The sequence below is a fragment of the Pipistrellus hanaki genome, assembly GCF_964339955.1.
Source record: "Pipistrellus hanaki genome assembly, chromosome: 19".
Taxonomy (NCBI): domain Eukaryota; kingdom Metazoa; phylum Chordata; class Mammalia; order Chiroptera; family Vespertilionidae; genus Pipistrellus; species Pipistrellus hanaki.
This window is the reverse complement of record NC_140521.1, coordinates 7,904,730-7,925,048: the sequence shown is the minus strand read 5'-3', so window position 1 is coordinate 7,925,048 and position 20,319 is coordinate 7,904,730. Positions and strand designations below refer to the sequence as shown.

At 63.9% G+C, this 20,319-nt stretch overlaps 2 protein-coding genes across 5 annotated transcripts in view; one reads left to right on the top strand and one right to left on the bottom strand.

The window, feature by feature from the left end:
- The first annotated feature begins 1,134 nt into the window (after positions 1–1,134).
- On the top strand, positions 1,135–18,715 carry RHOF (ras homolog family member F, filopodia associated). 4 transcript variants are annotated; one of them, XM_084868105.1, is made up of 7 exons: positions 1,135–1,175; positions 2,902–2,995; positions 6,087–6,139; positions 9,088–9,175; positions 16,162–16,271; positions 16,358–16,492; positions 17,291–18,715. In XM_084868105.1, exons 3-7 carry the CDS (start codon positions 6,116–6,118, stop codon positions 17,453–17,455), a joined length of 522 nt encoding a protein of 173 aa, XP_084724231.1. In that variant the 5' UTR covers positions 1,135–1,175; positions 2,902–2,995; positions 6,087–6,115; the 3' UTR covers positions 17,456–18,715. The 4 variants fall into 4 exon arrangements, with proteins under 4 accessions (XP_084724231.1, XP_084724229.1, XP_084724230.1 ...); XM_084868103.1 differs by lacking the exon at positions 1,135–1,175 and adding an exon at positions 8,469–8,801 and having other exon boundaries at positions 2,922–2,995; XM_084868104.1 differs by lacking the exons at positions 1,135–1,175; positions 2,902–2,995 and adding an exon at positions 3,555–3,688.
- The window catches only part of TMEM120B (transmembrane protein 120B), a 34,321-nt gene continuing 32,683 nt past the window's right edge, over positions 18,682–20,319 (bottom strand). Inside the window, exon 12 of the mRNA XM_084868099.1 lies at positions 18,682–20,311. Coding sequence (XP_084724225.1) covers positions 20,198–20,311 — 114 coding nt within the window. The 3' untranslated portion in view covers positions 18,682–20,197. The remainder of the gene's footprint in view (positions 20,312–20,319) is intronic.

The window sequence follows — 20,319 nt, the reverse complement described above, 5'->3', positions numbered from 1 at the left end:
CAGTGTTGTGTGTAGCATTGGTCAACAAGGCTAAAAGGACTCTCACAGTTGGAAGAATTGGAGAAGACGTTTCTAAAAAGATCTGGATTTTTCCTTTATGACTTGGAATCCATCTTTGTCTTGTGTAACTAGGTCATAGCACACCATTAATGTCAGCAGTTAACAGTTTTGAATTCCAAAAAAACTAAGTAAATGACATATTTAATTTCTTTTCCTCTTTTTTTTTTTTTTCTTCTTGGGTGGGTGGGTGGGGGGAGCTTGGAGCTGTCTTAATCTGTATTCTCTTAACTGAACAATAAATTTTTAAATATATATATATATAGTTTCCTCTATTAAACACTTAAACCTGGCCATCTTATTAACTCCTTTCTCTCTCTTTTTTTTAACAAGGTAATGTTTTAAATGTAATAGTTTTAGAACTAGCGAAATGGCAGCAACAAAATAACTGTAAGCAGTTGTTACTTTTTTTTAAGTTTTTTTAAAAACCTTTTACATTGTAAGTACCCAGTCCATTCTGTCCTTACGCCTTACGCAGTGCAGTTTTCATGTTCATGTTGCTGAGATATCCTTAATTTTCTGAGCCTTCGTCTGCATGTCTGTCTTTGTCGCTCTTGTCTAACAATAAGCCAGCTAAGAATGCTTTTAGACGATGTTGCTTTTTATCAAGCTAAGGCTTTAGCTTTTGAAGCGTTTGGAACTGTTTACAGCCATAAATGCCAGTCAGCTTTCTTCCCAGTAACATGGACACTCTCTCTGAAAATCGATCTGTTTGGAGGAAAACAGCTCTGGGTTTTTGTGTTTTGTTTTGTTTTTTCTTTCTGGTCTGGATGGAGGGGTGGGCGAGAGAAAGGGAAGACCTCTTTGTGTAGAGAGACGAAAAGCCGTCGCAGGAAACTAGATTAAAACTGGAAAACAAGTCCTGGCTGGTGCGAGCCAAACACCAACGTTTAACTCGTGGGTATTTGCTATGGAGGTTGGGACGGCCGCGTGTCTCTCTGCCTTTTGTTTGATTTGATTGTGTGTTTTCGCCTTTTGTCTCCTAATGACGGTCCCACCATGGCCACAGCCAGAGCAGTAAACAGTCCTCAGCGAAGCCGCCTTCTGCCAACCCAGCCCTGGGAAGGTCACCGCAGTGGAAGGAGCAGAACAGGCCATGAGAGTTAACTGACAGAAAGGTAACAACAACGAAAGGCACCACCATTGCCCCCAAGGTCCCCAACAGTCTCCCACAAAGCTATATTTCTTCCCCAGTAACAAATCTCCCAACCCTCCGCCCGCCCAGCTTGCTTTCCAGACTCCATGGCACCGGGCTGAACGGGTAAGTTATTAAAAAAAAAAAAAAAAAAAAAAAGTGCCTTTTGCCCCTTCGAGGAAATGTGTTTTTCGGAGCAGGCCAAAGGCTGCGAACGTGGGGGAGCCGAGGGGAGAGGGTGTGTGGCGCTTTCTGTGTCTGACAGCCGGGCCCGGGAGGGGTTGGGGGGCCGGGGAGGGCTCTGCTCTGCGGGCCCCGCGCCCCTTCCGCCCGGAGGCGGCTCCCCGGCGGCCTCGGGCCCCCATGCGGCCCCGCGTTTTCCTGGACCGGAGCCTCGGTGGGGAGGAGAGATGGAAGTGCTTTGGAGATGGGGGTCCCTCCGAAGACGAGGAGACGTCCCCGCCAGGCCCAGGGACCCTCTCCCCTTTGGGCTGGGGGGGGGGGGGTCTGGCACCCCGAAGCCGGCCCCCGCGCCCCGGGCGCGCCTGCGCTCGCTCAGCCAGAGGACAAAGGCCGGCGTCCATGTTGGCACCATGACGCAGCGCCTCGCCGCCTGCAGCCTGGGCCGCCGCCCCTCCTCCCTCCCTCCCTCCCTCCGACACGAGTTTATTTTCAGGTTCTGAGCCGGGCCTGGCGGCTCATGGCGGCCGCTCCGCTCTGCTCGTCCTTCCTCCTCCGGTGGCCGTTGCGCGCCCGGGGAGGCGGGGGTCCTTGGGCAGGGCCAGGCCCCGAAGGACGCGGAGGCCGTGTTTGGGGTCCCCCGGGGCCGGGGCTCCGGATCTCGCCTCCGCGGGGCGCGGCGCACAGCCCGGCGCCATTTCGCGCGCCGCCCGCGGCCGGGGCGGAGGCGGCCGCTGCGCGCCGGGCGGGGAGGGGGGAGGGGGGAGGAGGGAAAAGGAGGGGGGAGGAGGGAGAGGGAGGGGGGAGAGGGGCCCGGCGCGCCGCCGCCCACGCTCCAGGCCTCCGCCTCGGTGGCCGCCCCTGGCCAGGAGGCCTCGACGCCCAGCTCGGGCCGCGCAGCTGGCTCGCACCCCGCACCCGGGCCGGGGAGCCCCCGCGCGGGAGCCAGTAGCAAAGGGCCACGGGGCCCGATCGGGGCCTCGAGGCCGCCCCCGGGCTGCACCCCAGGGCCTCGGCGCCCGGGCCCGGCTCGCAAGGCGCCCTTGGATGGTGGAGCCCGAGGCGCAGGGGCCCCCTTTGGCGAGGGGCCCTCGTGGAAGCCACCGAGGCCTGATCTGGGCGCGCAGGGCACGCCCTCCCACCCGCGCTCCGGAGGCTGAGGCCGGGGGGGGGAGGCCTGGGAAAGCTGAGCTGGCTCTCCCCGGGGTCGCCCCCAGGCGCAGGGCTCCTGGGTAAACAGCTCCGGCCCTGGGGCTGGGGGAGGGGATGTGGCCGGGGCGGGCCTTTGGAAATGCAGATGAGTCGCCTCCTGCTGCTGGTCGCCCCGGGCTGAACCGGGTGACTCAGCCACACATTCCCCATCCCCCCACACACACACCCTTAACCATTCCGAGTAAGGCCGCCCGGCAGCTAGGCAGGGGGGAGAGGGGATACATGTGTAAGGATCCCCTGTCGCTCAGGAGGTCCTGTCCAGGTTGTGGCCGTCAGTTCCCTAACAAACCCTCCGGCTTCTCCCTCCCACCCCCCAGGCTCTTGGCCAGAGACGCGGTGCCCCCAGAACGGACCGTCCTCCTCTGGGCAGCAGGAGCGGGCCTAGTGTGGCACTGACAGTGCTCTCCTGAGGTAGGTGAGCCCTTTCCCAGCCTGCAGGGGAAGATCTGGGGTCTCTGGCCTGGAGCCCGGGAGGGCGGACCCCTCAAACCGGCCAGGCTGGTTCCGCAGCCCCTCCCCTGCACAGATGTGTAGGCGTGTGTGTGTGTGTGTGTGTGTGTGTGTGTGTGTGTGTGTGAGAGAGAGAGAGAGAGAGAGAGAGAGAGAGAGAGAGAGAGAGAAATGGGCGGCCTGCCCGGCCCATCCATCCCCGCCTGTCGAGCTCCTGTTGTCAGGAGTTCGGGGCTGGCAATTCTCTGCCGTATTTAGTGGCACCGGGGAGGCGCCCGGGCCAGGGTTTCCCCGCGGTGTTTGTGCTGGGGGGAGGGCCCTGGGTGCCTCTGAAACACTCCTCGGCTGCCAGGAAGCCCCGCCCTGCCCGGTCCCTTCCTTCCTGCCCCCCCAGCCGGGGCAGAGTGGGGTGACTCCGAGCTGGCCTCTCCTCCTGCCGGCCTGGCTGCCGGGGAGGGGAAGCACAGGCCCCAAGGCCTGGACGGCTTCCTGGAAGGGATTGCTTGCCTCTTCTGCTTCCCGGGAATTCCCACGATCTCCTTTGCCACCCAACACCCGAGCCAGCCCCGTGTCTAGCGTCCCACCAGCCGGCCAGCTGTTCACCTCTTGCCTAGCGCGGGCTGCGCAGTCCCTGGGCCCATCTGCGAAGTGGGGGTAGGTCGGCGGTCCTGGAACCGGCTCACCGCCCGGTCCCACAGCGGCACGGACTCTGGGCCTGTCCTCGAGTTTCCCATCCAGTAGGTGGGTCCCAAAACGTGCATTTCTAACACGTCCCGGGCTGGTGCCGACTCCACCAGGTGGGGACACGTTTGGAGAGCTTTTGGGGCCAGGTAACACCTGGGGTGTTGTGAGGATGAGACCCCGGTGCTTGGCATAGAGGCGCTGGCCTCGTAACACCGGCAGCTCTTCCCGATTCTCCCAACACGAGCTCCGTGCACGCCTGTGCCCATTTGCTTTGCCTCCGGGAGGCCCCACAGCTGGAGGCGGCGTGGCCCTTGATCCCGGCGCCTCCCCCAGGTGGTCTCTGGAAGGGGGTGGCTTTGATGAACCATTTGGGCCCAGGTGCCCGGCATGGAACTGCCTGCCCGCCCCTCCTCCCCCGTTTGGCTCCCCGCTTGGCTTCTGTGTCAGGTCAGCCCTGCCCACTCTCACACCCCCCACCCCTCGGCGTGCGGGCCGGCTGGTCTGAGGTCTGGGGGTGCCTGTCGGGCTGGACCGGAGGTTTTTGTCCTGCGCTTCTCGTGCTTCCTGGAGGGAGGCCCTAAGTCAGGCAGCTGCGGGCCTGGCTCTCCCCGTAGCTGGTGACCTTGGGCGCGTCTCCCGGGAAAACGACGGCGATGTGTGCCGAGAGGGGTGTTGGGAGGATTAAGTGCGATGGCGGGGGGCCGGCCCGGCTCGGAGGCCTCACACTGGTCGGCCTCCATTCCGATGTGGCCGGAGGGAGTGGAGCAGGAGGGAGTGGAGGCTGGCCGCCTTCCAGCTCCTCCCCCACCGGCCGCCCCGAGCACGTGGCCGCGCCTCCGGGCGGAGGGGAGGCTCCTGCAGGGAGCCGGGCGGGAGCCGGGTCCTTCCTCCTCCTGTGGTTTGAGTCCGGAGGGCGGCCTGCCCCCCTGCTCTATGGCCAGTCGTGATTTGGGGGAAAGGGGGTCGCGCCCCCCCCCCCCCCTGGAGTATAAGTTACCCAAGGTCAGGAGGTCACCGCCGGCACCAGGACCGGCTTCCAGGTGTCTGGACTAACAGCCAGCGCCTGTGTCCGCGGCACCCCCTGGCCCCAGCTGTCTGGGTTATTTTGGGCGCCCTCCTGTGCCAGCTGTCTGCTGGCATCACTCTGGGAGCCGGGAGAGCAGTCTGGTGGAAAGCAATCCGCGCGGTGCACTCGGCTCCCGGCCCCCGTGCCTCTCCGGCCCCGGATGCGCCGGTCCGGTCCGTCCGGTCCTCCGCTCGGGGCGGGGGTGCACCCCGCCCGCCTGCACCCGGCTCTCCCCGGGCTCTTTGTGAAAGCGGACGAACCCCTTCCCTCCCTCGGACCTCTGGTTTCCATTCAGTCCAGCTCCGTCCCTGAGGAGTCCGCTCCACTCTCAGCCCTCCCCCAGGGGCGCTCCGGTGTGGGGTCTCCACCTCTGCGGCCTCGGATTGTTAATGGGCTTGAACCCTCCCCCACGGGAGGGCCACAGCCAGTTCTTCCACTCCCCGCCCTGGGACCAATTAGGGAGCAATTAGGCGCTAACCTGTGGTCTGGGTGTGATTCTTGGAAGGGAGAGGTGTCCCCATGACCTGGAAGGATCCTCTCCGGGACACCTTCCCCCTGCTCCCATTTCTCCTCCGCCCCTTCCACGTTTTCTGTGTTCCCGCCCTCCCCACCCCCAGCGCCTCCTGTCATTGCTCCTCGCCCAGAGGACAGCCCGTCCCCGGTCACCCAGGGGGCGAAGGGCGGGCGCTGGCGACGGAGCCCGGAGGCCGCCAGACCTGCCTCTCTTACTCCCGGCCGCCCGCGTCCTGTCTCTTCCGGCCCCGCTGCCGGGAGCCCCGCGCGGACTCTGACCTTTTGGACCCTCTGGGTGGAGGCGGCCGCGTGGACTGCGGAGAGAGTCCCATTTCAAGGCCATCTGGGTCCGCCGCTGCCTCCAGCTGGCCTGTGCCCTTGGCAGGTCCCTGCTCCGCGGGGACCGGGGGTCTCCCCCAGTGAACCAGGAGGAGGAAGTGGGTGGGTAACCCTTTGAGCCGCTTCTGCGTCTCGGGAGGTTTTCTGGGGGAGCACTGGGTATGGCAGTGACTCTCCAGGGCACCCCCGGCCACCGCCCGTCTCTGGGACCTGAGAGGATAGTTGCGTCTGTGAAGGCTCCATGTCTTCAGCCTCAGGTGGAGTGGATGGCCCCTCTGGATTTTCTGAGGCTCCAGGGAAGTAGGCCCCACGGGCACGTCAGTAACCATCCTGCCCTGGGCTGGCCGAGTGAGTTCGCCCCACAAGTGCCACCTGGCCAGCTCCCCTTGGATGGAGTCTGCGGCAAGGAGCAGTTAAAAGTATCTTTCTTGTCTTCCTACACCTCTCCAGGAATTCCTGGTGAATAAGAGAAGAATGACATGGGTCCCCAGAACATCTCCCAGGTAAGGAAGCAGGGCCCCCCGGCTTGTGCGAGTGCCCAGCTCCTCAGCTGGCCTGCCCTGGCCCTGCCACCTCGGAGGAAGCCTGCGCAGCTGGCCTGGCTGCTGGGTATTTTTAGCTTCAGATCCAGCCCCTACACCACCCTGGAGCTGGGTCCAAATCAAACACGCTCCATGCTGGCTGGGGCTGGGTTCTGCCAGCCTCTTGGCCAGGCAGGGGTGGGTGGGCGGGCAGGCGGGCTGGGGCCAGTGTCAGCTGTTCTGCCTGGACCCAGACGGGGCTGGACAGACTCTCCCTTCCTCTCCCCTTCCTCTCAGCCTTGTGTACGTGGTGTGTTCTGTCATAAGTTAAAATTGCAGCCCCGTTTCTCAGACGGAAAGTGGAAACTGAGGAGTGAGGATTTTGAGGACAGCCGGGGGCCCTCCCACAGGCCTGTTTGCTGAGAGTGGGGTGACCTCTCTGCGGGAGTGCTCCCCCAGCCGCTCCCAGATGAGAGCGCATTCCTCCCCCGACTCTCCCAGGCCCTCCTCCCTACACCTAGGGTCCTTGCTTTAGGGTCACTGCTGCAGCAGGCCTGAGATGAGAAGGTTGCAAAGATATGTGGTTCTCCTTCCTTCCTTCCTTCAAAACCCTCTTCCATCCTCCCACGCCTCCTGTGGGCCTTTCTGACATGTGTCTGGACCTGGTCTGTTCTGCCAACTTCAGGCTGCCTCACCAGCCAGTCATAGCTCCTCTGAAGAGAGCCTGAGGGTCCAGCTTTGGCTGGGCCAGTTCAGGAGCCTTCTGTCCAGCGCCCCCTGCTTGAGCCTGACAGCTAGGCCCTCTGTGGGCTCACCCTGGTTACCTTGACAACAGCGTCTGGCCTCCATCCTCACTCCCCAGCCACTGCCAAACCTGCTGGGGTTTTCCAGCCACCGTGTATCTGCCCAGGCTGGGTACCCATCTGGCCTGCCCTCCCAACACTGCCAAGCTTAGTTCACGTACCAGCCAGCTCTCAACCTCCTCTGAGCTCCTTACAGGTGGGAACACAATTCCCTTCAATAAACTTGTATTGAAAAAAAAAAAAAAAATGAACGAGTTGCTGTAAATTTTTCTGAGGGTGCTTGACCCAGCTGATGCCACCAATAAGCTGAAACAGCTTTCACTTGCCTGCTCTTCCCAGCTCTGGCTCTTGGGGTTTCCACGGGCGGTCACTGCTGCCCTCTGGTGGTCAGACCCTGCCTTGCATCTGCTGGGGAAAAAAAAACCCGACCCTGCCTTTATGCAACTGCCAGGTTGGCAATTTCCTGCCTGAAGTAAAGTTTACCCCATCTTTGCTCAGACCTTGAAAGTTGGTAATCTTCAGGGTGGGGTAAGGGCAAGAAGATCCTGAGTCCTGCCAGTCCCTCTTGGAGGAAACTCCCAGAGGTCCTACCCCAGCTGGGAAGGCCCTGCTTGCTCACTTGGCCATGCCCCTAAACCTGCCTGCCACTCAACGGCTCCAGGGGTCCCCTGCCGCTCCTGCCAGCGGCCTGGCTTGTAAAGAGAAAGTCAGCCCAGGGTCGCAGGGAGGGACGGGATGGAGGACCGGTGATAGCAGCTACCCACCCCACAGTACCTGCACCTGGGGAAGAGCTCAACAAACAGCTGTTTTGGCCAGGGGGGGGAGGATTGGGAAGAGTCCTCGGGATGAAAGACGCGTGGCTGCTGGCTGCAAAACAAATTTCTGGGTGGAGGTAGGGGTTACCGGTCTCAAAGGATCCTGACCTTCCTCGACAGTGTCCGGCTTGGCTAATGCCTCCAGCCCCTGCTAGAAAGAGGTCCTCGCCCACGTAATGAGGGCACCTGTCGCCCAAGTTCAGGCGGTCGCCCGGCAGAGGGCGCCCGAAGTCTACTTTGCGCCCCTAGGGAGGTGGGGGGGAACCACTCTTCCCCACCGCCATCCCGCGTCTACACCGGAGACACAGCTCCCGTGCCAGCATCTCCCCCTGGCACCGCCGACCTGCCTCCTGTGGGGAAACAGCCTGAGGCGGGCCTGCCCCAGGCCCTCACCTGGCGCGGGCCAAAGCCGGGGGAGGGGGGGGGGGGTTCTCCCCAAGCCTGGAACCAAGGCTCCACAAACCGGGGTGCTGAGGCGTGGGGGCGACCCGCCAATCAAGGAGACCCTGTCCGTGCCGGCCAATCAAAGAGTTCCTGACAGAAGGCGGAGCCTGCCAATTAAGGGCGGCCCCCCCAGGAGAAGCGGCCGAAACGATGGGGTGTTGGCGGTGGTGGGCGCGCCGCGAGGAGCTGGGGAGCGGGCAGGAGCTGCGCTTGCGGCCGAGCCTCCCGCTTCTCGGCTTCCCTGCGCAGGAAGGGCGAATACCCCGAGCTCGTACCCTCGCCGGAAGGAAACTGAGGCCGCAGGGTCGGCCCGGGCGGCTGCCTGACGGAGGCGGTGCCGATGGGGGCGGGGCTTTCCATGACCACGCCCCCGTTCCATGACCACGCCCCCTCCGCGAGCCGAGCCCCGGCGCTCAGCCCCGCGCGCGCCGCCGCCAGTACCGCCGGCTCCGGGCCATGGACGCCCCGGCCCCCGCCGCCCCGGGCCCGGGGAGGAAGGAGCTGAAGATCGTGATCGTGGGCGACGGCGGCTGCGGCAAGACCTCGCTGCTCATGGTGTACAGCCGGGGCTCCTTCCCCGAGGTGCGGCCCGCGGGGGGTGGGGAAGGGGCGGCGCGCGGGGGTCCCCCCTGGGGGCGAGGGGCGGCCCTCCGCCTGCACCCGAGCCTGGGCCCTCAGTCCCCGGCGTCCTGCGTGCCCAGAGGCGGCTGCCACCCCGGGGCGCCCCCTCGGGAATTCCAGCGCCTAGCGGGGTGCGTATGGGGGAGTTCCGGGGGGTTGAGCCGGATGGGGTGAAGGTGGGAGGTGGGGACCCCGCCACCCCGCCGCTCTCGCTAAGGACCAGCCCTCCCCCTTCTCCCTCCGACAGCACTACGCCCCATCCGTGTTCGAGAAGTACACGGCCAGCGTCACGGTGGGCAACAAGGAGGTGATCCTGAACCTCTACGACACGGCCGGTGAGTGCGCCTGCGCGCCCGGGGGCCGAGGGTCCGGGCATCCCCGCCGCATCCCCGGCCGCGAGGCCCTGGCAGCCCATCACCCCTGGAGGCCGCGGGGTGGTGCTCACCGTCTGGCCGGGGTGGGGGTGCTGGTGGCATAGAGGACCCCAGTCAGGGCCCCGTCTGTATGTAAAAGGAGGGTATTTGGGCGAGATGAGCTCCTGGCCAGCACCCAGCACTGATGCTCTGAGAGCCCACGGCTTCCTTCCTCTCCTGTTTCTAGAACATCCCGGGTGCTACCTGCTGTGGGCTCCTAAGGCTCTGTGGGCTGCACGTTTGGGTGCCCTGAGGCTGGGCTGCATCTCAGGGTCCTATGCTTCCAGAATATTCTGGGCTGCAGATGAGAGCCTGTGACTCCCAAGATCCTCTGCTCCAGGGTCCCGTGGACCCAGGTTTTGACTCCCACGCTTCTGCTTCTGGGGTTCTGGGTTCTCCTCTGTGGAGCCTTCTAGGATTCTGTGCCTTCCCGGTTCCCTGGAAGGAACCGGGCGTCAGGGAACTGGGGGTGAGGTTCTGTCACCTGCAGCTCCTCGGGGGTTTGTGCTGCCCGCCTCCCTCCCTCCCCATCGGAGGCCTGCTGCTGGGGGATGGGCGGGAGGAGCACAGCCAGCGAGAGGGATTGAATGGCGCTGTTTGGGGAGGGGGGTGCCTGCCCTCAGGGAGTTTCCCTCTTTGCCTCTGGACTGAGTAAAACATGGGGAGCAAAGGGCAGGAGTGCCAGCCTCTGTGAGTCAGTGCTTAGTGACCTGCGGGGAGCCCCGTCATCAGGTGCCCCCTCCCCGAGGAAGTCTGGTGTGTGTGCGCGGTGCCGTCCGGCTGGCTGGCCTCGGATGGAGCCAAAACCCGGAGCTGCCTCCCTTGCCAAGCTGCCAGCAGCGTCTCTCATTCTACCAGGACCTGGAGGATAGGGCCGGCTGACCCAGCCCCAGCCCTCTCCTGGGTTCTGGTATTCCCCCCCTACCCCCCCTGGGGTGACCTCTAAGGACCTCCCCACCTTGTGGGATGAGGGCCCTGCGGGGCTGCCCCCAGAACGGGGATGTGCTTCGGAGGAATTCCCAGGGGTGTGGCCGCCAAGAGCAGTGAAGATCGCATGGTCTGGGGCCCTTGGCTTCACACGTTTCCACGCGGTGGGTGGGGCGCTGGTGGGACGGCAGAGCCCAGGGGAGCCTGTCTCTCCTCCCGCCTGCCCTCAGGCGTCTCCTCTCGGCCTCCCCACCCCTCCCTTCGCCCCTCGCAGGGGCCCCGCTGGCCTCGGTGGCCGCGACCGGAGGAGGATCCTCAGGGCCCTCGGCAGGGCGGGCTGTCGCGGGCAGGCCCCGGGGAGCTTCTGGGGGCGTTGAGAAAGGATCTGCTCTGATCCTTTCGGGAGGGAGGGCCGGGGGGAGCGGCGCCCGGCTCTCAGAGCGGCTGGGGGGCCTGACCTTTGCTGCGAGCAGCACCGGGCCGCCAGCCTCGCCTGCCTGCAGCCCCGACACCCTGAGACAGGAAGCTGCGGCGAGGTCTGAGTTTCCTGGCCGGGGAGGGGGAAGCGGGGGCGAGGTGGGAGGTGAAGACACCAGCCAGAGACCGAGCTGTCTGGGCCTCAGGCTGGGGCGTCACGAGATGGGGTGGGGGGACTGCCCGGGAGGTGGGGAGCCCGAGATGGAACCCAGGAAAGGTGTGGGGTGGACGGGGAATCAGACACAGAGGGGAGCCGCAGCGGCGGGTCCTCAGGCCCGTTTCTCGGCCGCGGGTGGTGCAGCCCGGCCCCGGCTGCTCCGGTCTCTGGGGAGGACCTGCAGGTGGCAGGCACGGGAGCACTCGTGAGAGAGGGTTCCCTTTCAGCAGCTTCCCCTTCTCGTGCTGCCTGCAGCCACCCCGCCCAACGCCCTGGCGGGAGCCGGGACCCACCTGCCCCGTGGGTGTCCTCCAGCCGATCCGGGGACCACCGAGGCCCGATGACTCCCTCTGCCTCCATCCAGCGCCACGCCCTAGACCCCCACCCAGAAAGTCCCCGCCGGCCACAGCCACCCTCCCGCCCACAAAGGAAGCACCCTCTCCTGAGCCTCACTTCCTCCCTGTCCCGCGGGCCTTTCCCCGCCCGAAACCACCACCTCCTTTCGCACAAAACTCGGGGCCTTTTTTTTTTTTTTTAACATCCGAGGCCCATCTGCGGAGGCCAGAGTGGGACACCTGTGTGCCCGTAGACAGGCGACTTGGCCCCTGTAAGCCTTGGCGTTACGGGGGGGGGGGGGGGGGGGGGAGTGCCGTCTTGTGGGTGGTGGGTCTTAAAGAGCCAGGGTTAGAACCCATTCCTCTCCCTCTCACGCCGCCTCCCCAGGACCCCGCTTCTATTTCGGGAGTAACAGCTCTCACCTTTGCCCAGCATAGCCCAGCCTACAAGCCCTTTACTTTCAGCACCAGGGGCAGCGTTACCACCCCCTTTTCCAGACAAGGAAACTGAGGCCCGGAGAGGGAAGGTGCCAAAGCCACGGAACAGGGGTCTGTGGGCACCTGGCCCTCCTGACTCATACGGGAGGTGTCTGTCTGGGACACCTGCCCCGCCCGAGGAGCGGGAGGGCAAAGTCTGTCGCCTGCGGAGTGGAGGCCCGCTCCGCGTCCTGCGGAAAGCCGAGCCGGGCACCGCTAAGCCAGGAAGGCAGCCCAGAGGAGGAGGAGGAGGAGGAGGAGGAGGAGGAGGAGGAGCTGGGATCGGGGCTGGCCACCCCTCCCCTCCCAGAATCCCTCTCTCCCTGAGATTCCTGTGCGGGGGAGCTCTCACCTCCCCTGGTCAGGGCTGGGGTTTGTCGGGTGAGGCCGGCTCCCTATCCTTTGGGGAAGGAGTGAGCGGGAGGGGCCCCGATAGTCCTCCCCGTGGTCTTCTGCGTTTCGGTCTCAGTTTCTGCGTCTGTGAAATGGGGTAGCAACAGCCCTGCCTTGTAGGATCCTGGTGAGGCATGATGAGTCAATGCAGGTGAAGGGCTCTGGCCTAGAGGACCATTGTTGTTGTTATTGTCAACAAGGCTCGCTGCTTCTCGCGCGTCCATTTCACAGATGAGGAGCCTGAGGTCCAGAGGTCAGTTCCAAGGCTGGGGAAGGCCTCCTGGGGGAACTGGTGCCGCTAGCAGGCAGCTGCCCTTGGGCTTGGGGGCTGAGTTGGTGCTCCAGCTCCCAGGGAGCCTGTCTCTGACCTTGAAACGTGCCCCCTCCGCCACGTGGTCTCCTAACAGGAAGAGCCCTCCCCGCCAGGCCCACTTCCCGGGGTGGCTGCTTAAATGGGCAGAGGCCGTGGAAGCGAGGTGCCCTGGCAAACATCTAAGCCTCGGGGTCATCACTGCACCTCGCTCACTCACTCACTCACTCGTCCATCTGCTCATTCATTCGCCAGGGGACTGAGCTCGCCAGCGTAGCACAGGCAGAGAAGGCCCCAGTCCTGGGGGGGGGGAGGGGGGGACGACAAAGCAAACAAACGAAAGCCCAGAAGGAAAAGAAAGCCACCACGGGGAAGGAGGCTGTTTCAGAGCGATTCTCTCGGAGGAGGGGCCCCTCTGCGGAGACCTGACGGAGAGGAGGGGCCGAGCCGTCTGCTCCCTGGGGAAGAGCCTCCGGGGGAGGTGACACCCAGGGCAGTGTCTGGGGGGGGGGGAGCCAGCTCGGCCTGACCTCCCCCCCAGCCCAGGGCCGTCGGACTGCTGCCCTCGTCCGCTGCCGGAACCCTCACGGCCGGATGCGGCGAACCTCCCAGCGCATCTCGGCCCTGGTCTCCACCTCCACGAGGTGAACAGCTCCAACCAGCCAGCACTGCCTGGGCACCTGCCGGGCACCAGGAACTATTGTAGTATTTAAGGACAGACGTGGGCCCTGCCCTCGGGGCGCCTCCAGTCCACGGGAGACGGGCAGTGCCCAGCACACACACACAGGGACAGGTGTGAACACACAGGGCGGTGCACTGGGCTCCAGGCAGGGTGAAGAGACGTGGGGACAGTAGGCCCCGTTTTGCCCCTGGGCTGTCCCAGCCGGGCGTCTGAGAGGGCGGGAGCGGGCGTGTCTGCACCACAATTACGAACCGCCTCATGCACGGTGGGGGCCGGGACCCATGTCTGCACAGAAGCAGGAAAGCGTGTCTGCGTTTTTTGCGGAAGGGACGCTGGATTTGGGGTTGCAGGAGCCGGGGCGGGGTCCTGGCTCGGTCACGGACACAGTGACCAGGGGTAGGCTAGTGCCTTCACTTCCCCGAACCTCAGCTTCTTCCTGTATCGGTGGGAACGCTCCCGAGTTCCCTGACCAGCTCGCCAGGTGATTTTGCTGTCAGTTTGTCTTAATCCTGTACAGTAGATAGAAGCACCCCGAAAAGGGCATGAGTGAGGTATTGGGGAGGGGGGTGGTATCACGTGGAAGCAGAGAGAAGGCGGAAGGAAATAATGTGGACGGTCAGTCCGAATGCTTGAAACGAAACGCTAGAAAGAAGACGGGGAGGAGACGAGGGAAAAGCGCTCCAGGAACGGGGAACAGCGAACGCAGAGGCTCTGAGGCCCGAGGGTTTCAGAGGCGGCCGCCCCGGCTGGACCTCCGGGCGGGAGGGGAGTGGAGGAGGGAGAGGAGGCCGGGGCCAGGGGAACCCAGGTCCCGGGACCACAGGAGAAGCTTGGGTTTTATTAAAGGGCCACAGGGAGCCACTGCAGGTGTTTCCGTCGGGAGAAGGCAGATCTTGGTGTTTAAGATCCACCCAGCGGCTGCGTGGGGCACGGGGCTCATTGAGGGGCGGCAGGGAGGGCAGGGGGGGTGCCGGGATGAGGACGGAGCCGTGCTGGGCACTAGAACATTCTGTGGCGACGGAAATGCTCTGTGCCTACGCTGTCTGTTACAGAAGCCACTGGCCCCGAGCGGCAGCCCATCCCTTGAAATGTAGCTAGTGGGATGGAGAGAGAACCTGCATTTTTAATGTTAAATAGCCCCCGGGGGCTAGAGGCTACCCTGTGGGACAGCAGAGGTCTAGTCAGGCATGCCCAGAGGTTAGACGCGGGGACAGTTTGGGACAGAGAGGGGCAGGCATGGGCTGGATGGCACGCTGGGCCGGCTCTCCATCGTCGTCCGCAGATTTACCCAGCTCTGTGGCGGTGCGCACAGGAGGGTCTGAGTGCGCCGGGCCCTGCCCGCCCCTCGCCCCTTCCCCAGTGTTGGGGGATTTCGGCTGAGTGACAGCACGGACAGTCCTCCTGGCCCGGCCGTAATGACTGTGGCAGCCATTCCCTGCAGAGCGGAGTGAGTGGGTGGGAGCGGTCGCTGTGCCCTGTGGTCAGTAGGCGGCCTGCTCAGTGGAGAGGCCACTTGTCTGGAGGGCCGTGGGCTGGAGGGAGGGGCGGCGGGGACTCCCAGGCCGGGCCGGGCCTCCGAGTCCTGGTCAGTGGGAGGAGGTCACCTCACCTCGTGCAGAGGGAGGCTGGGGGCTGCCGGTGAGCCTGAGAGGCCTCAGCCCGCACTGCGGGCGTTTTCCCAGAAGCCGGTGTGACAGCGGCTGCAGGACGCACGGGCAGACCTGCCTCTGGGCCCGGGAGGAAGAACCAGGGCACATTTGGTGACAGGAGCATGGCTAGTGGATCGGCTAGAGCCGTGGTCGGCAAACTGCAGCTCGAGAGCCACATGTGGCTCTTGGGCCCCTTGAGTGTGGCTCTTCTACAAAATACCACGGCCTGGGCGAGTCTATTTTGAAGAAGTGGCGTTAGAAGTTTAAGATATTTGGCTCTGGGGACTGACGAGTTTGCCGACCACCGGGCTGGAGCACAGCCTCGCCGCGGCTTCCCCGGGCTTGGCAGACGCACGGCCCGGCGGAGCGTCCTCAGAAAGCCGCAGGGGAACGACTCCCTCCGGGCGGGAGCCCAGCTGTGCGCCTGCCCCTCGTGGGGGTCAGGGTGTCTCCATGGAGATAGCACAGCGGGGGGCCCCACGTGAACAGTGCATCTGAGTAAGGGCCTTTCTGCGCTGTTATTTTACAATTTTTCTGTTTTAAATATGCATTTTAAAAAAAACCGCTTAACCAAAAGGTTACAGTTCAGTTCTGGTTGGGGCACATGCCCAGGTTGCCAGCTCGATCCCCAGTGTGAGGTATGCAGGAGGCAGCCGATCAATGACTCTCATCATTGATGTTTCTCTCTCTCTCTCTCTCTCTCTCTCTCTCTCTCTCTCTCTCTCTCTCTTCCTCTATTAAATAAGTAAAGATAGCCGAAACCGTTTTGGCTCAGTGGTAGAGCGTCAGTCTGCGGACTGAAAGGTCCCGGGTTCGATTCCTGTCAAGGGCATGTACCTTGGTTGCGGGCGCATCCCCAGTGGGGGGGGGTGTGCAAGAGGCAGCTGGTCGATGTTTCTCTCTCATCGACGTTTCTAGCTCTCTATCCCTCTCTCCTCCTCTCTGTAAAAAAATCAATAAAATATGTTTTATAAAAAAAAAAAAAAAAAAAAGTAAAAATATGTTAAACAAACAAAAAACCCACCGCTGCTCCAGCCCAGCCTTGGGGTGAGTCTGCTGTGCCCGGCGGGAGGGTGGAGGGGGTGGGAGGGAGGGGGCAGGTGTCCAGGTGGGAAGCTGGCCGTTAACTCCCCTCTTCCCAGCCCCGGCCGGAAGGCGGATGGATTTCACCGGAGGCCGCGCCTCGGGCTGGGGGCACCCCCCTCTCACTTCATTTCCGGGGGGTGACGTGACGTCAGCCCGGGCACAGGGCGGGGGGTAAGGTCGCTGGGAGGGGGGTGGCATTGCTCGGGCTCTTCAGCACTCACCTCGCCGGGCCCAGCTCTGGGCACTGCTGCGCCCTCTCTCCCCGCCGCCGTCCGTCCAGCGGGCGGCCACCCGCTCCACCGAACAGCCTGGAGCCCGCGCAGGTGTCGCTTGCCCGGCAGACCCCCGGCCCCCGGCCCCTCCGAGCCCAGGATGGGCGCCTCCCTGACGCTCCCCGCCCTCCGGTCGGTTTCAGGGCAGGAAGACTACGACCGGCTGCGGCCCCTGTCCTACCAGAACACCCACCTGGTGCTCATCTGCTACGACGTCATGAACCCCACCAGCTACGACAACGTCCTCATCAAGGTGAGGCCTGCCTCCCGGGTGGGGGCGGGGGCCTCGGCCCCAGCCCCGGCCCCAGCCCTGACGCCCAGCCTCCCTCCCCCCCACAGTGGTTCCCCGAGGTCACGCACTTCTGCCGGGGGACCCCCATGGTGCTCATTGGCTGCAAGACGGACCTGAGGAAGGACAAGGAGCAGCTGCGGAAGCTGCGGTCGGCCCAGCTGGAGCCCATCACCTACACGCAGGTGAGCTCGGGCCCTCCCTCCCCTCCCCCCTTTCCCCCCTCCCCTCCTCCCCCCCCCCACCAAGAGCCCGGCCCCGCACAGCTGTGGCTAAAGACGCCCAGGCCTGGGGCCTCTGCAGCGGGGGGCCTCAGTGGCCTTGTGCACATGGGAGCACACAGGATGCTAAGGATAACAGCTGTACCATACGGATAGCCCACACGTCCGAGCACTTCATTTACTCCTGTAACCCAGGGGCAGATACCGGCAGTGTTCCCCATTCTACGGGGGAAATAAATTGAGACCCAGAGAGGTTAAGGAGCTCGCCCAGGGTCACACAGCTAACCTGAAGTGAGGCTGGGGTGCCCGCCCAGTCTCTGTGGCTCCAGAGTCCTGTCCCACCTGCCGAGGGGACCCCAGGGGCGGGCCCTTGCTCGAAAGCAGCCTTCCCCTGCCTCGTGGGCGGCCCGGGGCTGCCCGAGGCCCCGGAGGATGGAGGGAACAGGAAGCAAACCTAATGAGGTCTCACAAAAGGGAATCGGCATGAATAAAAGGAGATGTTTTAGAAATTGACATTTTTTATTCCGAGGACAAGCTCCGCTGCCTGAATGGTGCTTTCCTGAGGGAGAGAGGTCTGGGGAGGAAGCCACTCTCCTCACAGGCCCAGCAGACAAGCCGCTCTCAGGATTCACCCCCGTGTCTGCCCGAGGTGGGAGGGCGGGAGGAGCAAGAGGGGCCCCGACAGCCAGCCCCAAGCCCACCAGGGGGTGTCAGGAGGCGCCGCGCCCAGGCCCAGCGTCTCATGCGGTCGCCCTCCCGCAGGGCCTGAGCACCTGCCGGCAGATGCGGGCGGCCCTCTACCTGGAATGTTCCGCCAAGTTCCGGGAGAACGTGGAGGACGTCTTCCGGGAGGCGGCCAAGGTGGCCCTCAGCGCCCTGAAGAAGGCGCAGCGGCAGAAACAGCCCCGGCTCTGCCTGCTGCTCTGAGCCCCTCCCCGGGCCCTGGGCCCTCAGGGCGGGACTGACAGCCCGGCCCGGCTTGTGTCTGGAGCCTGTGGCAAGGTCCTGAGGATGGCCTGGGACTTCCTCCTTTCCCAGCTGGGACGGTGACCGGGAGCTCGGAGCTGGGGCGCGCGTGCCGGGCTCCGTCCCTCTGCGCCCGGAACGGGCATTGGTCCCAGGACGCCGGCGTGCCCTCTGCACTCTCCCCCCGGCCACACGTGTCCCCCTTCTCACACCCAGTAGGTCCTCAAAGCCTGAGCTCCAAACAGCCGGCTGCACTGGTCCGGGGGCGGCTGCGGGTCTGGCGGCGCCTCGCGGCCCTGGGCTGGGGAGATAGGCAGGGCCGCATCCTCCCGCCGGCTTCCTGCCCGGAGCGCCGGGCCGGGCCGGGCCGGGCCTATCAGGAGAACGCAGCCCCGGACACGGACACGCACACGGGAATCGCATTCCCGCACCCCACCCACCAGAGGGCTTCAGCAGCAGCCTCTGGCCTGGCCGACGTCTTCCCAGATCTGGGAGCACGTGACCAGGGGAGAAGACTCGGAAAGCAGAGCAAACACCGTGGACCACCCATCCGACCCCTGCTCGGGGTCTCCTCACCCACAGCCCCCACTGCCGGGAACGCCAGGTGAAGTGCCAGCAGCTCCTGCTCCGGGGCAGGCCAGTCCTGAGCCCGGGCCCCTGTCTGCAGAAGGACAGCCCGGCCCACGGGGAGTCCTCTAGCGCCCCCTGCCCCTCACAGCCACCACGGCTGCCGGGATGGCCTCCTTCAAGATCGGACTTGACCGACCGACCCTCCAGCCGCAGATTCACGGAACTTCCTTTTGGAAGATCTGGGTTCAGGGACCCAGGAATTTTTTTTTAAAATGCCCCAGGGGATTCCAATGCCAGAGACTGACAGCTGCTTGGTCCTGAGCTCAGTCTGGAGCCAGGTGGGGTGATGGCTTCAGGTGGCCCCTGCTCCCCAGGCGCCACCTGCCCCCGTATCCCGTGGCCACTAAGCTGAGCTTCTCCGAAGTCACTTGCTGTGGAAAGACCTCTAAGCCAGCCCACCGCACCCACCTCGCTTCCCCGAGGCCCCGCCATGGGGACACACCAGACCGTTCAGACCAAGGCCCTGTGGTTCCAGCAGAGTCCAGGGCCTTGTGGACAAAGGAGGGTCTAGAACGGAGGTCAGCAAACGATGGCCTGTGAGCCCAATCCGGCCGCTGTGTGTTTTTGTAAATAAAGTTTTATTGGAACATAGTCATGCCCATTCATTGATGCGAGGGCTGCTTCTGCCCCACAGCTGCAGGCTCACGTCACTGTGACAGAGACCGTCGGGCCCTTCACAGGAAAAGGCTGCCGACGGGAGTCTAGGGCAAACCCAAGTTCTTACAGGGCCAGACGGGCGGCATGGAGAGGGGCGGAGGGCGGGGAGAGGAGGAGTGGTGGGGTCTGCAGCAAACTATTGTAGGAAGCAAGCACCACTCCGGGCAGGCAGCCAGCCAGGTGCGTGCTGTTCTGTGGGAATGCTGCCAGGTCTTTCCATTTACTTAGGGAAAGTCAAGACCAGGATTCTTATGTGGAGTCTTCCTGGGGGTGGATTCCATTTTTTAAAAGTGTAGCTAATTTAAAAATTTTTACCCCCCCCCCCCCCCCCCGAGGGCCACAGCATGGCCGTGGACACCAGTTATGAGCTCTGGTCGAAGAGGACCTGTAGGGAAGGCATTAAGGGCAGAGGAGGCTCAGGTGTGGGGGAAGGGGCAGAAAATTCCACCTAACCCACTGGCTTCTTCACCCTCCCCACCAACACAGACACCACCGTGTGACCTCCCGAAGGTGAGGTTGCTCAGACACCCCCCCCCCCCCCCCCCACACACACACACACACACTCCCGGTTTCTAGAACCTCTGAATAAGGGAGGCAGAGGGAGGGTCGGGTGACATTCGTGCCGGCTGAAGTCTCAGCCGGCGCTGAGAGTCCTGGTCTCACTCTTGAGTTCCCACGGCAAGAGCTCGGGAAGGTGGGCTGAGGGCTGAGGGCCAGGAAGTGTCCAGGAACGCCCTCAAACCACCCAAATGGTGCAAGGCTGGGGCGCCCTCTGGTGGTGACTCAGAAACGCTTCCCGCCTTGGGCCCAGCTGCTCCAGGGACCAAGAACCGCAGGCCCCAGGCAGGCGGGCCGCGTGCCCCAGGCGGCCAGCAGTCAGGGGACTCAGGAAGCACAAAGAGCACAAGGCACAACAGCGGTTCTCTGAGAACTTAAATACCCGCCCCGCAGAGGAGCGGAGGCTGGGAGGAGGTGGGAGCCAACAGCAGAAGCATGTGCCTGGGGAGGGAGTCCCCCCAGGGCCTGCCTTCCGCCCCCGCCTGGGCCTCTACGTGACAGGTCACACGTCCGACCTCAGGAGGGCTTCAAGTGCCAGGACTGGGACAGGGGGGCTCCCTGAGGCTCTGCCTCTCGCAGACTTACCCAGTCCGGCCGAGAGCAGCGGGGGCAGGGTTCTAGGGCGGCGGGAGGGCGCGGTGTTAAATACGTCATAAATAGGGAGGGGCGGCTAATACTGCTCGGACAGGCTGGGGTCACCTTCCTCGTGTCCAGTCGGGGACTGGGCCTTGGCCCTGCTCCCGGGGAGGCCCCTGGCCCCTGAGGTCACTGCGCCAGTGGCCACCGGCGCTGCTGAGGCGGCATCCGCGGCGAGGCCCCCGCGGTCTGAAAGTCCGGGGCTCGGGGGCCGGCCCCGGCTCACGGCGCCTTCACCTTGCTCCTGTTCTTCTGGAGCTTGGTGTGCACCACCTTGAGGGTGGTCAGGAAGTTGCCCAGGAAGAGGACCAGGAACGTGATCGCCAGCACAAACACCTGGCCCG